At 26.6% G+C, this 20,474-nt stretch overlaps 1 protein-coding gene across 1 annotated transcript in view; it reads right to left on the bottom strand.

Annotated features, from left to right (window-relative positions):
• Positions 1-324: 324 nt before the first annotated feature.
• The window catches only part of LOC113555847 (long-chain fatty acid transport protein 4-like), a 47,656-nt gene continuing 27,506 nt past the window's right edge, over positions 325-20,474 (bottom strand). The window contains exons 3-12 of the mRNA XM_026960411.1: positions 11,841-11,994; positions 8,663-8,900; positions 6,138-6,363; positions 5,694-5,895; positions 4,857-5,049; positions 3,203-3,346; positions 2,209-2,413; positions 808-898; positions 583-736; positions 325-514 (exon numbers count right to left, since the gene is read on the bottom strand). Coding sequence (XP_026816212.1) covers positions 360-514; positions 583-736; positions 808-898; positions 2,209-2,413; positions 3,203-3,346; positions 4,857-5,049; positions 5,694-5,895; positions 6,138-6,363; positions 8,663-8,900; positions 11,841-11,994 — 1,762 coding nt within the window. The 3' untranslated portion in view covers positions 325-359. The remainder of the gene's footprint in view (positions 515-582; positions 737-807; positions 899-2,208; positions 2,414-3,202; positions 3,347-4,856; positions 5,050-5,693; positions 5,896-6,137; positions 6,364-8,662; positions 8,901-11,840; positions 11,995-20,474) is intronic.

Raw genomic sequence — 20,474 nt, 5'->3', positions numbered from 1 at the left:
ATATAGTAAAATTGTACGTATTAAAAGGCACCTACACAAAATAAATATAATAATAACAAATGATAAATAATAAATAGTTATGTTATACTTAAAAATAATAATACAAAGTTAAAAACATAAATCATATTTTAAGTAACGACATTTTGAGCAAAACTAAATTGCAAAATTAAATTAAAATATTTGTCTAAAACATAAAATATTGCGATGGTTTACATTATGTATAAACATTTGTATAAGCTATTATTTATGTGTAATTATAACATAGTTTAATTGGCAAGACAATAATATATAATAAAATGATAAATATGTTTTTTTTTTTAAAAAACAACCAATATTTATCTACTAATCTTACAATTTTTTTACAACCTAATTTTTCCTGATAAAATATCTGAATAAGTTTCACTAGTCAATTCTTGGTAAATACCCTTGCTGTTACAGTAGTAAAGTTGATCCTTAATCCGTCCAATATCATATCCATCTCTTTGTAAGTCTAATTTTTTCAATTTATATGTACCTGAAACAGAAATATATAAATTTAGTCATTTTTTTGGTCAATTGATGATTGTAAAAATAATAATTTACCGGTCATTTCAACTTCATTGAGTTTTCTTATGAACAACGGTCGTGCGTAACTTGGCAGAGCTTTCTGTAATGCAGTTGACAAAGTGGATACATCTAAAGTATTATCCTTGTCTACAATAGCGGCCATGCCAGCACGTCCTTCAGAATTCGGCACCTGGATAAAAAATAATATGAAAATAACAATTTCATAATGATGATTTAGTATTAAACGTGTAAAATGCCTACCTCTACTCCATAGACAACACAATCACGATAACCAGCAATATTACTAACAACTCCTTCGACTTCAGCTGTAGAAACATTTTCACCTTTCCATCTGCAACAATCGACAAACAAAATGTTTTATTATTTCATTTTTTTTTCTCAGCGAATCACCTTAGATTAGTTAGTTATAAAATTATAAATATTATAAGTTATTCAATTTTAGTTAAATGAAAAAAAAACACTGCCAAAAATGTTGAATCGTTTTATTGACACTTCTGCAACAACTGCAATAGTTTAGGAAAATTGATGTGAATAGTTATTTTTGTTATTATTATCTATCATCTTCTCAAACTGTAATACTGAAATTTTTTCAGCACAAACATATAGCACCTATATCAGTTACCCAATTATTCGTTCTAAATCTGATGCATATAGATCTTTAGATACTAATACATTTTAGTGCATTATAACAACAACAAAACGATCATGATTATAAATTATAATAATTTTCTATTTATATTAATACTAACAGAGCGATTACACGTCGGAAGTCGGAGAGATCCTATTTGAACCAGTTTTATCAAAACATAACGTCTTATTATAAATAAAATATATTGCGACCCATTTAACTAGGTTGGAATGGTAAAAAATACTATTAAAAAAAATTATTTATGTTCATATTATATTAATTATTTACTTATTTTTACTATACATTATTTCACATTGTTAAATTTTGATTTCATAATATTAACAAAATCATTTTTGTTTTTACTTATTTTGTATAATGATACAATATTAATTGTGCTAGTAATTGTATTTTATGTTTTTTTGACAATTGATAAAGTTTAATTTAATAATATTTCTCTCATTAGCCATTTTTAATTTTTATATTTTTCAATGCCATAGTCTTCACAAAAACTGAATCTAGATATTTGTTAGTTAGATATATTTTTATATTGTCTTCGGTTAATTTACATTTTTTTTTTAGATTACATGATTAGGAATTTAAACCAAAATTTTTGTTTCTATATGCATTTTTTTTAAATATTTTTAAGAAGAAATATAGTATGTCTAGATGAGTTATATATAAACACGAATATATTTTAAATGGAAGCTCTCGCACGCATTTGTGGTTGGTCCACTACTACTGCTCATTTCTATCCACGTATAATGACTGAGAAGGGAAGTACGACTATTAATATTATGGGTATCATTATAGTAGATATATTATCAGAAATAACATTACTGCAGGCACCCTTGTGTATACCAAAATTATTAGCGGTACTATCGCAGACATACTTGGCCATTAAAAGGGTACAATATATATAACCGGACGCACTTGAGCGACACTTGTCCATCCTCATATTTTATACTTCCTTGTGAAAATGGTTATCTATGCCTGTATCGGAAGTACGTGTTTACCTGAATGTGTCTCCGGTTCTGTCTTTGAAGTAAAGGTAGCCCCATTCGTCAGCCACGAGCAAATCGCCGGACAGGAAGGCGGCGTCTCCCTTATCAAACACGTCACGCACAACTTTCTTCTCCGATTCTTCGTTGTTGACGTAACCCAAGAACTGTCTGGACGGGTTGGTTGAGATTATTTTGCCGACAATCACACCCGGTTCACCTGAAAGAATTTATTTGATGCTATCAACGATGATCTTACATTATATATCAAAGAGTAATTTTTTGGATAAATCATTTTTCATTCGTATTTGGTCAATTAATGTGTTTTAAAATAACACGGCCAGAGCCATTATTATACAACTGTAAGTAAATTTTTGAAATAAAAACATTTATTATCACAATGATGATTATAGGTGATTGTTTTGTAATAAAATGTTAGCCCTTATTTGTAATTCCACAATATAAATGAAACGAATACGTATTAGGTTAAAGTATTGAATTTTTAACATATGTATTTATTTATTCTAAATATTTAAGTATTTTAGGTTTGGATAAATCTAGACACATAATAGTAAACTAAAAAATAAAAATACCATTGAGTATTCCTCCAAACTAAATATTTAGTGCTTAGTCACGATGATAAAAATGTGATTTGTTTAATATTCAACATTTATATACATCGACTTTTTTAAAAACTTATTATTATGTATTTCTAAAATAGATTATGTACAATAAAAAATTATAGGATTTCGGGAAGTATAGGTACCTGCCAACCTATTTTTAACTCCGAACTTTGTGAAAATATATTTTTGAAAAACATCACACTTCACTGAGACTATGAGTGACTGTCTAACGTCCGCATATTTTGTAAATATATAGTAAGTAGTTTAATATGGTTTAGTATTTAATACTTGTACATTACAAAAATATAAATTAAAATACATGAGTAGTGAGTACGATAGCGCATGAGCTGGTACTCGAGCTCGAGTCGCTGCTAATTCGTTCATACCTGGGTTGCATCTTGTGCAAAGTCCTTCAGCGTTTCTGATGGGTTCGCACGTCTCTGGGTTTACCCGTATAATCGATATCGGATATATGCTGGGTATCAGTCTAGACACGAAGCCAATGGCTCCGAATGTGTTATCCGTATTTGCTGCAAAACAAGAAAATAATAAGCATTATAATGTAATTAATATATATAAATACAACTGTAACATTGGTAGTGGTGTTGCTATGATGGGAAGGAGGTTGACGTGAAAGTTTCAAATAAACGGTTCGAAACTACTAACGTGACAGGTTCAAAATTAAACAAAACTTAAAATAAATATGTTATGTTCATTATTAATGTGTATGAATAATGCTGAGCCTCATATGGTAATAAACTAATACCTAATCTATATACAATCGACTATAGAGTAGAAGTATTTGTACCAGTTGATAGTTCCATGGATTTTGAAAATAATATAATATATTAATCTATTTTTAGTCAATATTTTAAAAGTAAAATCGGTAATCACTGCAGTTTCAATTCAAATAAAAGACGAGTATTCAGGCTGTAGAGTATTGTTAAGTTCAAGTATGTAGAGCTTATAGTTCAAATTTGTTTTTATAATTGAAAAAGTTAAAATGTGAATCGTTGCCAGTTTCAAATGTTCATATGAGCACTTACATAGAGAAAGGATATTACGTACATTAAATATTGATCTTAAAATTAAACTTTATTTTACAAAACCAAAAAGTTGTAATTACTTAATGTGTATAAACCTCAAGACCACCATTTTAAAGTCAAATTATAATAATGGTCATCGTGGTAGTTACCAAATGTTTCCAATTTTATGGACAAACCAATTATTTAACAACCGATGACCCTTTTAATTTATTATGTATGGCATGTAATGTGAACATTTCATTTTAATGTAAATATAATCAATTATAATTTTTCATAGTTAAACAAGAAATGTATTGGTTTTATATCGACGTATATGTGTGTGTGTGTTTTTTTGTATACGATTTGATTCAATATTCAAAATTGAAGTTTTTATTAGCACATTTTCAACAAAATACATTTTTTTTTTTTATTTTAATTAAGAAAGGAATTACTGTAGAGACTTGAAACGTGGAAATGTTCATCAAATGTTTTTATTAGCATTTTGTAGACATTAAATAATAAACAAAATATTTTGGTTATTTTTTTTTTTTTTGCTATTTACCCATAATCATTAAATTTTTTAAGTTTATTTTTAATTTATGTTGATACAACTTATTTTACTAATAAAAAGCTTTACAATTGTGTATAAAACTTTATAAAATTGTTTTCAAAGCAGAAAAAATATCGAAAAAATCTAGTCACTATTTTTATTTATATTTTTACAGTTTAGACTTTAAACATTAAAATTAAACTTTTAACAAAATTGGATATATTTAAATTTATATTTAAACAACATTTAGTTGCGATTCAATAAATAATAATCGTAGACACTTCAGCATTCTATCTATCTATTATAATTTTATATAATATTAGAGTGCAATTTTCAAAATATGTTTGATAAGTTACTTATTATTTTGTTTTTTAGTACCTACCCAATAAATTTTTTTGTGATACATAGTAAAAGTTTTCACAAAGTTCGTATTCGTGGAGGATACAATTTATTGAACGAGCTTACCTATGTTTGCGTTTCCCTCCGTTGATCCATAAAACTCAGCGACCCGCGGTACGTTGAATCTGGACACGAATTCTTTCCAAATCTGAGGTTTCAGTCCATTTCCAAATATGATTCTCAATTTATGATTGGTGTCGTCAGCTTTGGGTGGAGTGGCTAAAATGTAACGACACATTTCACCGATGTACTGACCCGCCTGTGGTATACGGACATAGTTAAAATAAATGCATAGATTATACATCGGATAGCGATATTGGGTTGTATGCGTTCAGAGCCGTTGTAAAAATATATTTGTAAGGGGTCGTGAATAATGATATTTTAGACTTAAATTCATTTAATTTCAACTAAAAATTTGATTTCGCTGCGCTCGAAATTTATAATTTAATTTACTACAATTCTATATTAAATGTATGTAAAAATGTGTTTCATTTTGTAAAGAACCATTTAGACCCTTTTCCGGCTCTCAGTGTAGATAAAACTTTAGCACTACATATCCACCTTTAAGAATTATCTTCAAACTAAAAATTAAACTTTTAAAATATTTACAAAATATAATTAGCACATATTATATACAATAATAATTATACATATTATATATAATTATCACTTAGTGTCTCAGGTTTTTAGATTACCTACATATATTTTTGTTTTGAAATTAAATATAATAAACTAACAAAAGTTATATGAGTTATAAAAATTGTTGCAGTAAGAAGATAATAATTTTTAAAAATGTAATTTAGAACATATAAATTAATCGGAAAAAAGTAATTAGCAAGGATAAACACGGCGTTGCCTTATATATAATAATATATTTATATACAATACAAAACAATAACTTACGGTACAGTTGTATTTGGAAATGTCTTGGAAGTATCCGGAAGCGGAAAATTTTTTCCGTATAACCGTGGTACAGCCGTAAAGTAGCGATTGGCCGATACACATTATGCCAGCGGCGGTGTGGTACAATGGTAATGGCGTGTAGAACCGATCGCTGTACTTGAGGCCCACTTGATACGCATAAGCACCAGCGATGAAAACATATCTAAAACAACGAGTACAAAAACTTAGAAATTTTATAGGTAAAAAAAACAAGATTTGTTTAATTAAAGAAATGCAATATATAAAAAATATGTATCAAAAAGGAAGCTTTTATTAATAAATTGATGGATTGGTGGCTCAAATAATTGTTTGATGTCTTGTACAACAAATTCGCGTCGCCACTGAGTGAATTCGTACAGACACTGCCTGTCAAAATCATCGCAAAAATGTCGATTTTCGTTATACCTGACGTTGGTAATGATGGCTGCTTTCGGATAACCCGTAGTACCGGATGTGTAAATGTAGAGCAATTTGTCGTTGTAACCGGGTTTTTCTGGAGGGTTGGGAGCGGACGGCGATGATTTGTCCAGAATGTGGTTCAAGTAAGTACCGTCGTTAGTGGGCGGTGGAGTACTCGACCATCTAAACAGTTTTATATCTTTGTCCAGATCATTTTTGATATCTTCGATGTCTGAAAAAAGTTTTTATTTCATTTATCTTAATTAGTATTAAAAAAAAAAAATACTTGTTAAAAAGTTATTATACGATGACTATATCACAGAGGCAATTATAATAAATATTGTGTAATATAATGTAATTAAGGATAAGATTTATATACTCAATAAAATAGTAAAATACTAAAATATACATTTAATTTTGTTAAAATATATAATAAAATATACAAACAATTTTCTAATATTTTTCAAGACCCTAATTTAATAAAAGATAAGATTCTTGTAATTAAAAATAAATTGAATAAAGTTGCTTTTTATATAATCTAAGATTTATTTTTGTAAGTTTTACTTTTACATGAATTTAAAATACTTTTATTAAATGTTAGATTTTGAGCAAAACGATAAATAAATTGGTTTCAAAATTATAATTTTATTTTATGTCTATTATACACTATACACAATAAGAAGTCGTAAAAATGGTCAGATTTTCAAATTTAATGGTGGTATTGGATATTAAATTGGATCTAATTTGTATTATAAAGAGGTCAAAATAAAAAATACCCAGTATTTTATTAATTAATTGAGAAAAACAAGAAAAAACACGAATTTTTACGCAGTTTCATCAATCTTCGACAATATTTATTGTTTCATTTTATTATAATTCAAAAGCAAATGACCGTAGAAACTTAAAATTTTTACTAATTATCTACATGATAATTTTGTATGCATGAAGTAATTTTGAAAAAATCTATGAATCGGTAAAAATTTAATATAAAGTTCGTATTAAAATGTTCATTTTCTAATTTATTAAAAACATCTACAGTTGAAAGTGATAACATTATTTTAGAAGCATTCAAAGTAAAAATGTTAACAATATTTGTCAAAATCTTGAAAATTATTACAAATCAATTTTAGTTAGAAATTCATAATAAGTAATAACCTTTCTGTTCTTACTTTATAAGTTTTTCAACCCGTATTAAAAATTTCTATCAGAAAGTTAATAATTTTTTTATGACCGTTTATAGTTAAAATGTTTACGACATTATTTACGATATTTACCTATATAATAACTATTCTCTACAAAAGATTTTTATTTTTTGTTGTAATTCAAAAACGAATAACCATAGATATCTTTTTAAATTATTTAAAATATTATACATATACCTACTTTATATAGTTTTTAATGTTATACGTTATACATGCCAACATATAGACATGATACAATTTTGATTTTACTATTTGAATTTACAAACTAAAAGTATTTTGTAGTAAAAAATTTAATCCTCAATTTTCATAGCTAAGATTTAAAAATGTAATACAATGTTCCTCAAAGTAATTCATACTGGAACTAAAAATTTAAAAAATGTACAAACACAATTATTTTTTATGAATATTTGTAATTCAGATTTTGACTAAATTACAAATATATATATTAACAATGAATATAACGCGCAATATTTTGTTATAATTCTAAAAATTTATTCATGTGGAATTTTGGACATATGACTTTTATATATTATGAATTCTTATTTATGTAATAACATTGTACAATAAAAAAATACGTTTTTTCTCGACTATATCATGTGGAGTTTATAAAATAGTTAAAAATCACACACTCTCTGTGTATCTATTATTATAAGTTTCGATCTGCAATCGGCATATACCATATAAAAAGTTATAAGAATCGCGAATAATCAGGTTCGTTACTATTTGTAAATAAAGTTTTTTCATTTAATATTTAGAATTAAGAATTCAATGAAAATTATTAACCAGTATTATTTGCAACTACTGTTTCATTTAATACGTTTACAACGTAACGCCAGGGCTTAAAGTTATACGAACTGGTAAAAGGTAGTAAGTATATTATTGAAATATTATACTATATCGAGTGTTCCACACGTGTAAATTTAAATAATTCTTATTACAGAAGTTGAACTAAATATCCAATATAATAAAATGTTTATCAAATTGAAAATATTTTATAAAAAAACTTTGTACGACTAAAATAATTACATTTCGATAATAAGTAAACAACTAATTATTTTTAATGAAAAAAAATATTTTGATTTAAATTAAAAGTTGAAGATAATCTTTTCTTAGAAGAAAATGTTAAAAAGAACGGATTTAAATGCATTCAAGAATAAGATTTTAATCCCGGAAGTGATATTAAAACGGTTTCATATCCACGGGTGCTTTTCGCTTCCCTACTTAAAGGTTGAGTTTCGTTTTTCTACCAGTAAATATAATTATCTGTATATTTAAAACCATTTTAACGGCACCATGTAAACGTATAATAACTGTAGCCTATATTCTTACCCGATGTCAATTCGGATCCGTAAATCAAACCCATACAGTTGGCCACTTTGATAGAATGGACCAACGACACCAGCCTCTGATTGTAATTGATTAGCGCGCTTACAATGCCCACTTTGGACATGCCTAACCAGGTGGCTACAAACTCAGGTCGGTTTTCCATCAGTAATCCGACCACATCGCCCTTCTTGAAACCTCTCTCCAACATGGCATTAGCCACTTTGTTACTGTATTCTTCAACCTGTTAGGACATGTTTCAATAATGTTAACACAAAGTAAATATATGAACAATACTACAACTAGACGAAAAAAGTTGCAGAAACGCAATCTTTTAAGGTTTCAAAGTATAGGTCTCAATAAAAAATGTCGTATAGATTAGGCAATACATTTAGATCATATAAATAAAAATATAACATTCATAAGTGTTCTAATTCGTACGGTATAATTTAATTATATATATACCTATATATTATTTACAGTGGTAACTAGATAAAATAAATTGTTTATTTATGTATATACATAAGTATTATTAAAACGTACAACACAAACAAATCGTGAAAAAATATTACGACAATACTTACATTTGTTAATTTTTTTAAAACATTTAACTTTTCTGTAAAATTTGTTAAAATGTAATTCTTAAACATTAAAATGGCGCCCATATAAATCATTATGTGATTAAAGAGAATGATAAGTAATGACCAAAAGTTTAATTGTTAAAATGTGTAACCGTAGCGTATCGATGTACCTACGACTTGTAAGTTGTAAGATAATACGTTTATTTGTATTAAAAAGAGTTGCCGTATATCTATTATCTATGTATGTTTTTCAGACCACTTTTCGTTTAAATGTTAAAATTGTTATACATACCTATATATAATGTTTTATAAACTATGTCTTTATGTATATGATATTATATACAGGCTGTTATTTAATTTTCATGTTAAACATATAAAAAAACTTCAAGTATAGTAAGTATCATCTTATACCTTCGATGAGTCATGGATATAATTAGATATAATATAAGAAAACATGTTATACAAAATCAGTTTAACTAGGTCCTGTTAAAGCTTCAAAGAGTCTAAACCGGGTTCGAATTATCGAGTAACCATAAAAAATAAAACCAAGGTTCAGTACTAAACCTACCACTAAATATAAAAACTGGTTTTTACTCTTTAGCAGCAGCCTTTAAATCGTTATTATTTTATTTGTATTTGAATAACATAATATGATTAACGTATTTCTGATATTCAATCATAAGAAATTCATTTTGAAAATTAGACCACAAGCAAGTTTTTTACTTCCTTTAATATATCATAACAGCCATCAACATACTGACATTTATTAAACGACTTAATTTTTAAGGACATTCAATTTTAAAATCGAAAAACCATTTTTCTATAAAAATGTATACCTCCCGCTTACTTATTATATTAATAATTGATTTTTAAAATATTAAAAGGTATACATAATTAATATAGTCAATTTTAATTGTCATATTAATGTAAGGATAATGTGGGTAAATAAAATAAATTTTAATTAGTATAGTACAATTTAATAAACACTACTTTCACATCTATATAAAAATAATAACTCAATACAAATGTATACAAAAATAAAAGTTGCACTTTATCACATTAAAAATCTGTTAATTTTGTAATTGTATTCATTCTATATGTTTAAACAATACAAATAGAAATTACATTTTTCTTACATTTATTTTATTTAAAGTTTACTAATCCAAATAAAAAAGTTTTGATTAAAAAATTAAAGTCAAAAATAAACTTTAAAATCATAAATAATACTGCTTTTAATGACTTAATTTTTTAATATCAATAGTAAAACTCAGCAAAAATGCAAAATACAATATTATAGAACCTTGATTTTAATAGATTTAATAACTTGACCCACGGGCGTCGAGTTTTATGGTTTTGCGGGATGTCTGAGTTTCAAGCAACACAAAACCCGGCGCCCATGATTTGATCAACAAACTTAGCGTGATAATTCAAACACAAACGAACATAGTTTTCATTCAAACCTGCGCCGAATACAAGTTGTAACTTGTTTAATAGATATATACGAATTCAAGTGATGTAATAAATTTATACTTTTATAATACGTTTTTAATGAGATTTATGATTAAATTACTAAATTTTAAGAATTGGGTAATAACGTTGATAAAAAACAAATTTATAGGAGTTAAACACGAATTTATTTATTTATCTGTACTCTATTACTCAGTTCTTTGATATTTTAATTTAACCATCATCCACAACGATAAACTACAAATTATTAGAATAACTTTAAACTACATAAGACTCCTTTCGAGGATTTTATTGAATTGAAAAAAATTTAAACTTTTACATTTCATAGCTTTTGATTAGCTTTTATTTGATAATATATATATATATATATATATATATATATATATATTTCTTTATTTTATCTTTGAATCTTTGAATATTATACAAGTTTAATAGTTGGTATAAATGTATAATATCAAAATAATAAAATAAATACATTGATCTAAACAGCCACATTAAAATTCGTATGGGGGACTCGTAAGAAAAATATGAATTATTTATCAGGCCCTTATGCATCAATGATCACTATTTTTTAAATGGGTAGTGTAACATTAATATTAATAATCTAATTCGAAGAAAAATCAAACCAAAAGGGCTAAATGATGTTCCTAAGGGATAACCAATTAATTATATAGAAAATACAACAGTAAACGCATCTTATTAATTATTTTACTCTTAAAAATCCGTGGGACTATAATAACAACATAATACTTTTGTATAATATATAATATTTGTCACTAAATTAATTTTCATCTTTATATTGTGTTTTGCATGTTCCATAAAATTGGTATTAATTAAAACTGTCTGTGATGTATATTATTGGAACAACGGAACAACGTAATTATAATTAAATTAAAATATTCAATAAATTATAACAGAATAAATTTTTATATTTTTTTATAGTGTATAAACTTAGAAAACCTTTTTTTAAATGCAATATTATATGCTTGACAAATGTTTTATTCTATGATAGTCGGAGTCTTTTAACAATTTATCGGAGACGATACTTTTTTCAGAGCCTATAAAATTACTAACTCATTTCAGGGACGTATGATATCTATATATTATATGTATAGAAGGCGACATTTTGCACAAACCTGCAGCGCAGTCCATTCTTTGTCTTCGAATACGAACAACACTTTGTGCGGAGTATTCTTTACAACTTTGTGTTTGAATACATCTGCGACCGTCCAATTTTTCTTGCCCAATTTCTTCGCGGTGTACAAAAAGTAATAAAAACGACATAGTGCTCTGAAAAAAAAAAAATTATTAAAATAATACAAACTTTATCACTAAAATATATAGGTACTGTATAATCACAATACTAAAACATTCTTCGTTTTATATCAAAATAAAATGTTTGACATGACTAAAATATTGTTTTACATGTGTATTTATTATTATATAATATCATAATGTGATACTGTGTTTTTGAGTTCCCGCTATTCTTGAAACTACAGAAAAAACATGTAGTATTTTGAAATTTTATTGGCATAATCATCAATTGATATTTCAAGCTTAATTAATTCTTAAAATTTTTAATATAATAGCTGGTGTGTAAATTTTATTATATATCACATTTAAAAACCAATAATTAAAAAACCTTTTTCGGATGGAGACAGCCATGTCTCTTAGTGTCTAAACGCTCTGGCTACGGCACTAAGATTAGGGCAGAAACCAATTAAAAAGAGGTAGGCATCAAGTGGATATCGCTCTGCGGTGCATTTGGTGTCGAGTGGGTCATTGTTATGGATGTGTTAAATTTGAATGCAATGATAGGTATCATTATATACGAAAACCGATTCTGAACGGAGATGATTTATCAGTCTAAGGTATATCATATTACTAAATTGTAATATATTATTTTTTATACAAGTAATTTATTTTTCAAGTAGGATTTAGGGCAAGTTTTGTATACTTCCATACAGTAAGATTTAAAAAATCGAGTATTTCAAACGCCTATAACTAGCTATAACTAGCATAAAACTTAGTGAAATATTTTGAAAGGAAAATTATGAGAAGTAAATGCCAATCTCAACTACGGATGAAAGTTTCAGGTTTCTACGACATACTTTTTGAATAACAATAAATATCTTAAATCATTTTATACATCGTTATTTTATGCTATTTTGTAAAAATTTAAACTTCATACGCTCATAAAATTTTTACTATATTGACGCTGGAGTTTTTTTACAGTTATTTGAAGGAAAACTTATAGAGAACTTTGTATTGGGTTTTTTAACCTTAAGTTTAAATCACAAACATTATATGAATTTTCAACTTCAAAATGCCATGCAAATTTTCGCGATTTTGACATATTTCGTAGAAAGATATGTAAAGCTTAAAATAAACTTTGTATTACATTTTTAAGAATTTTTGGAATACCAAATCGACATTTCAAAAAAAAAACTTAGAAAAATCGAAAATTTAAATTGTCTATAAGTAGCTTTAAAAAAGTCATAATATTTTAAAAATTCAATCATAAATAGATAACGCTAATATAAAAATTTGGTGAAAATTTCAAGTATTTACAATGATTTATTTTTGAGTTACAGCAAAATAAAAATATCGATTTTGTCGAAAACTAGTTATGCGTAAGAATTCCCGTTTTTCCGTTAGGTATTATTTTAGTGTTTTTCCTGACGTTTTTGAAAACTATCGGAAATTTTTACATTTGACCCCACTAAATTACCAACTATATTCAATTTTCTTTTAGAAATGGAGCTGGATTCAAAAATCAAAGCACTATTACTTTTCCAAAACGTGATGACAAACACAAAAATAATAAAATAAAAAATACACATCATTGTAAAATCAATACATTCACTCCGTTCAGTTTGTAGACAAAATGTGATTTATTATCATAAACGTTACAAAAACATATTCAGTATACTTTTATATGATAAGCATTAAGTATACTGCAGTGTACCTAATATTATTATATTAGTATCAATAAATATTAAGTGTTTTATTATATTTTTTTATCTTATTAATTTTATACCATAGATTGTGCTCATTTTTAAAACCAATAATGTTTTGATGTATTTTATAGAATGATATAAACAGTAATGACTTACTGACTTATAATATGTTAGAATCGAACAGTCAAAGATTCTCTTCAACTTAAAACGAACGATGTGGTTAGTGTATAAACGCATAGTATGTATTATTATTTTAAGTTTATTCAAAATGATTTATCTGTTGCTTAGGACCCGACAGTCTAGGTCCACTGATTTTATAACGTGTGACTTCTCCTTTTGTGATTATGTTAAAGATAATGTGTACCCACGTAATACCGTCATTACCATCAACCGTACAGGAACAAAAAAAATTGGTAGAGTCAATTACAATAGACATACCGAAACAAACAGGTATAGTATATGAATTTAACTATCCATGATTTGATGTTATTCATATGATGAAAGTAAGTCATAGAACTTATAAATATAAATTCCATACATAAAATTGTAAACATTATTATATTATTGAAAGGGCCTCATATACACATGTGTTGTCTCCATCATACGAATGTAAAACATAGTAAATTTGCGTCCAGCTGAATCAATTTTATGCTATTAACTTTAATATTAGAGTTAATGTTAATTTACCGGTTATCAAACACTAAGGTATTAATATTTTCAAGGGAATCCCATAGGATCTTATTGATATTTTAATTACTAAGTGAGTTATAGTTATGTAAAATATTAAAACTTTAAACGCTTGTAACTCACTTAAGAATTAAAATGTCGATAAAAGTCTATGAGATGCCCTAGATAATATTATTACCTTTATGTTTGATAATAGATAAATTGACTAATATTAAAGCTAATAGTATAAAATTGATTCCGCTGAACGCAAATTTATTATGATTTACGTTATAACTAGTTATAAGACGGTGACAACACATATGACATCCTCTTAGTTAATGAATCAATTATCATTCTAAATCTAAAAACTTAAAATTTATTAACATTTGAAACTGGATGAATTATTTTGAATAATTCTATACTATTATACTATACAAAACACAAAAGTACAATTTAAATGCATTTGTAACAGACAACAGTAATATAAATTGTAAATTTGGCTTACAAAAATTATGTTAAATTAAATCGTGCCCGCATCAAACATGATTAGCGTTAGGTACACTCACTACACTCCTTTATTGAATACCACAAATTCAAGAACTAAAATAAGAGCAAAGATTAATTTTTTCATTTATTATAATTCTGAATCATATAGGTGCCATTATAAAAAAATCTCAATTTTAAGTGGAACTTAGACACTTGAATGACAAAAAACAAGTGGTTTTTTCATAAGTGTATAAATATTGGACAGATCGTTTGTCGATAGTGTTTTAACTTTATAACTTTATTTATTGTTCTACATTATACGTTATGTTCAAGTATTTAAAATATAACTTAAAGTACAAGATTTCTCTACCCGTGAAAGCAGAAATATAATGTCAAACTTTACCTTATAATAATTAATATTTATACTTGTGATTGTATTCAATTATTGTTACTGTGCATTATTGCATAAAGATTTCAAAGTGCTGTTGTTATTTACAGCAGATAATAAAAAAAAACTTGTTTTGTACAAAGTTTAATTAATTTAAAATAATTAAATTTATTAAATTTACAACTAGGTCAATTAAAATGGAAAATAAATATGTACTTAACATTTATAAATAATCAACACTTCAATCAAATTCTAAAATTTCAATTAATTTCAAAAACAATACTCATAATAAGCAATTTGGTTTCAACACTTGAGATATATTTAATAAAATGCTAAGATATAATTTTAACAGTAGTAATGAATGAATAAATAAACAGCAACAAATTAAAATAAATATAAATTAGTAGGTGTACTTGCATACACATTTGTTTGAATAACTATTTCATTGCTTTAAATAACCGATAGGTAAAAATTATTTTATTCTAAACGTGAAATGATTTTAGGGATAAACTAAAATAAAACATATCAAGGTCTGAAAATAAATATGTACGTATTGAATTCTAAGTATAAAATAAATGATTTACTGAAAAAATAGAAAAACGAACAACTAATATTTAAATGGTAATGTTTATGAATTCGGTTTATCAAAATACAATAATTTAATTGACGCAAAAAACATACAAAAATCACGTACAAGATGAATTTTTTGGAGAAATTAAATTACTGAAAGCTATACGAACAATAAATTCACTTGGAATACAAATTAGCTTATAAATGAGATTAGAGATTCAGATAGTTATAAGTTTATAGTATTGACGATAATGTTCGATGAGTTATTACATTTTTTTATTCAAGAAACTATGTGTAATAAAAGCGATAAGACATGTCACATGTAAAATATAACTAAATAATAATTTAAAAAAAATTAGAATTGCAGCTTAATGAGCTGTAACTTAAATTTCATAGTTTTGGTTATTTTATTTAATTATTGAATAAAATTATTTATTTCTATGTAAGAAACCATATTCTTGCCATAAAAAGGTATTACATCATTATTGAAATAACATTTTGATCAATACATAATATATAGGTACTAATTTCACGATTCAGACATTTGACAACAGTTCAAAACATTTTTTTTTATTTATTTATTAGTATAGCAATTTTAGAAACTCAAATTTTATCTTTTTACAGTTTTGTAAATTAAATTTAAATTTGATATGTTGAACAATGTTTTCGTTTATATATTCTGATAATCTATTTCACCTGTTATTTATCCATTATAGGATTATTAAAATCAAATAATTTTTATGAAATTCTACTCATTCTTAGTTACACCTGAATAGAAATATAGAAATATTTCGTATGATGCATTCCAGCAGTATATAAGAGTACATTCTAGAAACATAATTTCTAGCGAATCAAATTAAGAGGTATATTAATGAAATAATAAATTACGTATATGTAAATTAAATTAGCATAATACATACACTTTGTTCACAAGTGCGTGTGTAAAAAAAAGGCCATATCAAACAATGTTTAAAAATAAAATCAATAGAACATTAGGGATGCGGCTCACGGTAAATATTTTTATCTAAAATTTTTATGAACAATCATATGATGCGGATCGGCGAATATGGCTTATTGAATTACAATTATTAAGCGTATTGGCCGTTGTATTTAAAGGTTGAGTTTACACGCTCAAATTGTATAAATATGAACTCATGTTACGGTTGAATTAATTTAATAGTTAAAAGGTTTTGGTTTTATAGGAAATCGTATAAAAGCTTTATACAATTCAGTAATTTATTAAAAAGTTTTATTGGTCAACGATAAAACAATATATTAATACATCTAGTATATATGTATAGAATATGTACTTAGTACAGATAGTGCGCACAACGAGTTTATTATTCAAATGATAATTTCGAGTTAATTTTTTCTGACGTCGGTTCAACTGATTTCATTTGTATATACATTATACAAGTAGAAATATGACAGTAATTTATCGTATGAATATCGGAGTTCATAAATGATGTGTAATGCTCATAATATGTTAATAATACATATTATTATAGTCTGCTCGTTTTATGTATAAAACTAGCAATTGTGATTTCACGCATAGACGATTTTTATAGTTAGCACGCTATCTCCAAAATTCTGATTAAACGTGCCCGAATTATATGATATGGATTTAAAAAACTTACTAGGTATACAGTCCAATACATTTTATTCAATTCTGAAATTTAAAAAACTGTAATTGGAACTGCGATGATGTAGAATAAGGAAACAAATCAAACAGTTTAATATCTTCGTATACGTTTATTATTAATTATTATTATTACGCTTCTTACTATATTTCACTCGTGACCGACTTAATGATATTATCTTGTAATACTAGATAAACCAGTTTCAATAAAAAAGCGTGTATCGAGAGTCGTTCTGTAGGTTAACTAGTACATCAGGAAGAACTAGGGTCGATCAAAATCGCGGTAAATACGTTTCGTTATTATTTTTTAGTTTCACAGCCGCACAAAATACATTTCGAGTTAGTAATTATCATTAATGTTTATTGTAGAAGATTTCATTCAACAAACCTCGAAATGAGAAAATTCCTATACCTAAAACGTTTTAAATTTAAAATGTTAGTTTGATGTTATAATACACTTTTATTACGCTTAATATAATATTTCCATTACTTCGGCTTTGAAATTCAACGAACTATTATGCATTACTTATTACGTATTTACAAAAATAATTCTTGTATGATTTTATTGTTATTCTATTTTTTTTTTTTTTTTTGACAAATTATTTAAGCTAACTTGCCGTTTATTCTACTATGTGAATAGGAAATATGATTTTTTCATAATACGAAATTTTCAATAATGAATGCTAATATATTCAACTATGCAGCAGAATAGTCGTTCTGAAAAGTTCAGTAAATATGATAAGTTTTATTAAATCGTCTGCTTAATGTTGACGAATTTATTTAAAGTTTAAATGTTATAAAAAATGAAGTGTATCAACATTGATTTTATGATATGAATAAAGTATTAACAACAGCGTAATCAAAAATATACGATTTTCATTATAATTTTTCCTATTATAATCACTTATACCTACTGTTATTTAGAATAAAAACACAGTACATAATTACAAGTTTACTTTATATATTATAATCAATATGACTTACGCTTACAAATTAAACTACACTGACTGTATAGTAGTTAAATACAACATAACATCATAACAATTAATACATAGTACATAGTTAGGTATCGGTTATCTTAAAAAAATAATACTTTTAGATGTGCTATATAACTTAATATAATAAGGTTAGGAAGCATACACCCGCGAAATATAGTTTTAGGCCGACAACCGGTATATTTGGATATGTGACTTCGAGTGAAACCAAGTTAACCTTAGTCAACAATTGTATAGTCGTAGTAAAACTTGTTTGATTTGTTTGAAGTCCAACGTGTATTTGTACATGGCCATAAGTATACAGTGTAATATCATGTACAATCCAACATATAGGTGTATTCGGTTTTATATAAGCATACAATATCAATTAAACTCTAGGACGAATGTGTCATAAGAGTAGAAACTTGGAAACTCACAACCCAAAAGAGAAAATATCGTGTTTACTAAAAATATCAAAATCGAATTAATTATACCAATATGACCAATATGGGTTACTTACACGAAACTCAAACGCATCAGTGGTTCGGTACTATGCAATGTAATACATACACACTTAATTGAATTGCGACTAGACGAAATATTATATCAATATGAGTTTACTATACTGCACTACATATTATACATATTGACGAATAACTAAGTGTGTTACTATTTGTGTTACCTAATAGGAAAACGTAAGAGGATTATTTTGAAAAACCATATTATATTGATTCTAGGAGAATTCCATTGCGTATTTACTCTATGACGATGACTGTAAATCTAATATGAAATGTGCATTCAATAAACAGAAAAGGAGAGGCGAGAACTTGGTCAGGCTGATCTTAGTTACGCGGATTAAAAACGAGGCATGGAAAAAAAAACTGACATGTGAAAAATTAAAAACATAACTTATATAAGTTATAATATACTACTCTACGATAAAAAAGAAATACGTTGATGAAGTACGTTTAAGATACAAGGACGTCACATTATTATACTACAGGTGTCCTAGTGTAGTAATGACACGATTGCCTGGAAATCCACTTAATAAATACCTCATTAGCCTGCACGATCCATTACCCACGTGTATATTTTTATATTGCCATCGACACGTTAAAAACTAACGTACACTAATAAACTATGGTTTTGAAATAATTTCAAGAATTCGTGGATTTCGATTGAGAAATGGGTGCTACAAATGCTACAATATACACGAGCCACATATAGTTGTACAGTATATATAGTTATTACGAAAACATACTATATACGTGTAAAAAATACAGTCGTCGTTTGTTAGTGAATTGTTATCTTACAGGAAAGTCGGTTATTATTGCAGTAGCCGCAGTGTTATTCGATATAATATTAATTATCATATTACATCGTATTATTATCACAGGCATCCCGAGAAGGGTGGACGGACTTCGGGTCCCGGCCCAGGTCAATTGTAAAATTAATCGAAAATCTAAATTTTTAATTATTTTTTTTTTTGTAATTGAATAGATAGATGTAAAGTTAGTGCGATAATTTGCGTATAGCTAACCATCGGCTGTCAGTAAGTATTTATCTGATTTTGGTTGTCTCTATAATTGATTTTTCCACTATAATATCACATACACATTTTCTACACGAATAAATAATATGATATTATTTACTTTTTATTATTATTTATTACTGCTATACGCTATCGGCGGGCTTCACACGAATGCGTTAGATATACGTCGGTGCGAATTCCGAACAAAAACATTTTAGGAAAACTACTTGTCGCGAAAACACGACAGTAGTCGTCAGGAATGTATTGAAATGACACACGTCCCGCGATATACGACTCCGGTCTCCGACGATAATAAATAATAAATAACAATAAATCTAATCGTCTTGAATGCGCGCCATAATTATTATTATAATCGTAATAACAATCTACTCGCGGCGACGGCGGCGGCGTTTTCGGTCGCGATAATATTATTGTTCCGTGTGCCCTCATTAATACACTGTGGATGCTGTTATGTATAATATATTATGTTTATTATACTAACGCGTTTGTTTAATACCATAGGCGCAACTCGAGGGGGGGGGAGGACTTAAAAATT

This window comes from Rhopalosiphum maidis, chromosome 3 (assembly GCF_003676215.2).
Source record: "Rhopalosiphum maidis isolate BTI-1 chromosome 3, ASM367621v3, whole genome shotgun sequence".
Taxonomy (NCBI): Eukaryota; Metazoa; Arthropoda; class Insecta; order Hemiptera; family Aphididae; genus Rhopalosiphum; species Rhopalosiphum maidis.
The sequence above is the reverse complement of the archived record's forward strand: the minus strand, read 5'-3'. Positions and strand labels throughout refer to the sequence as shown.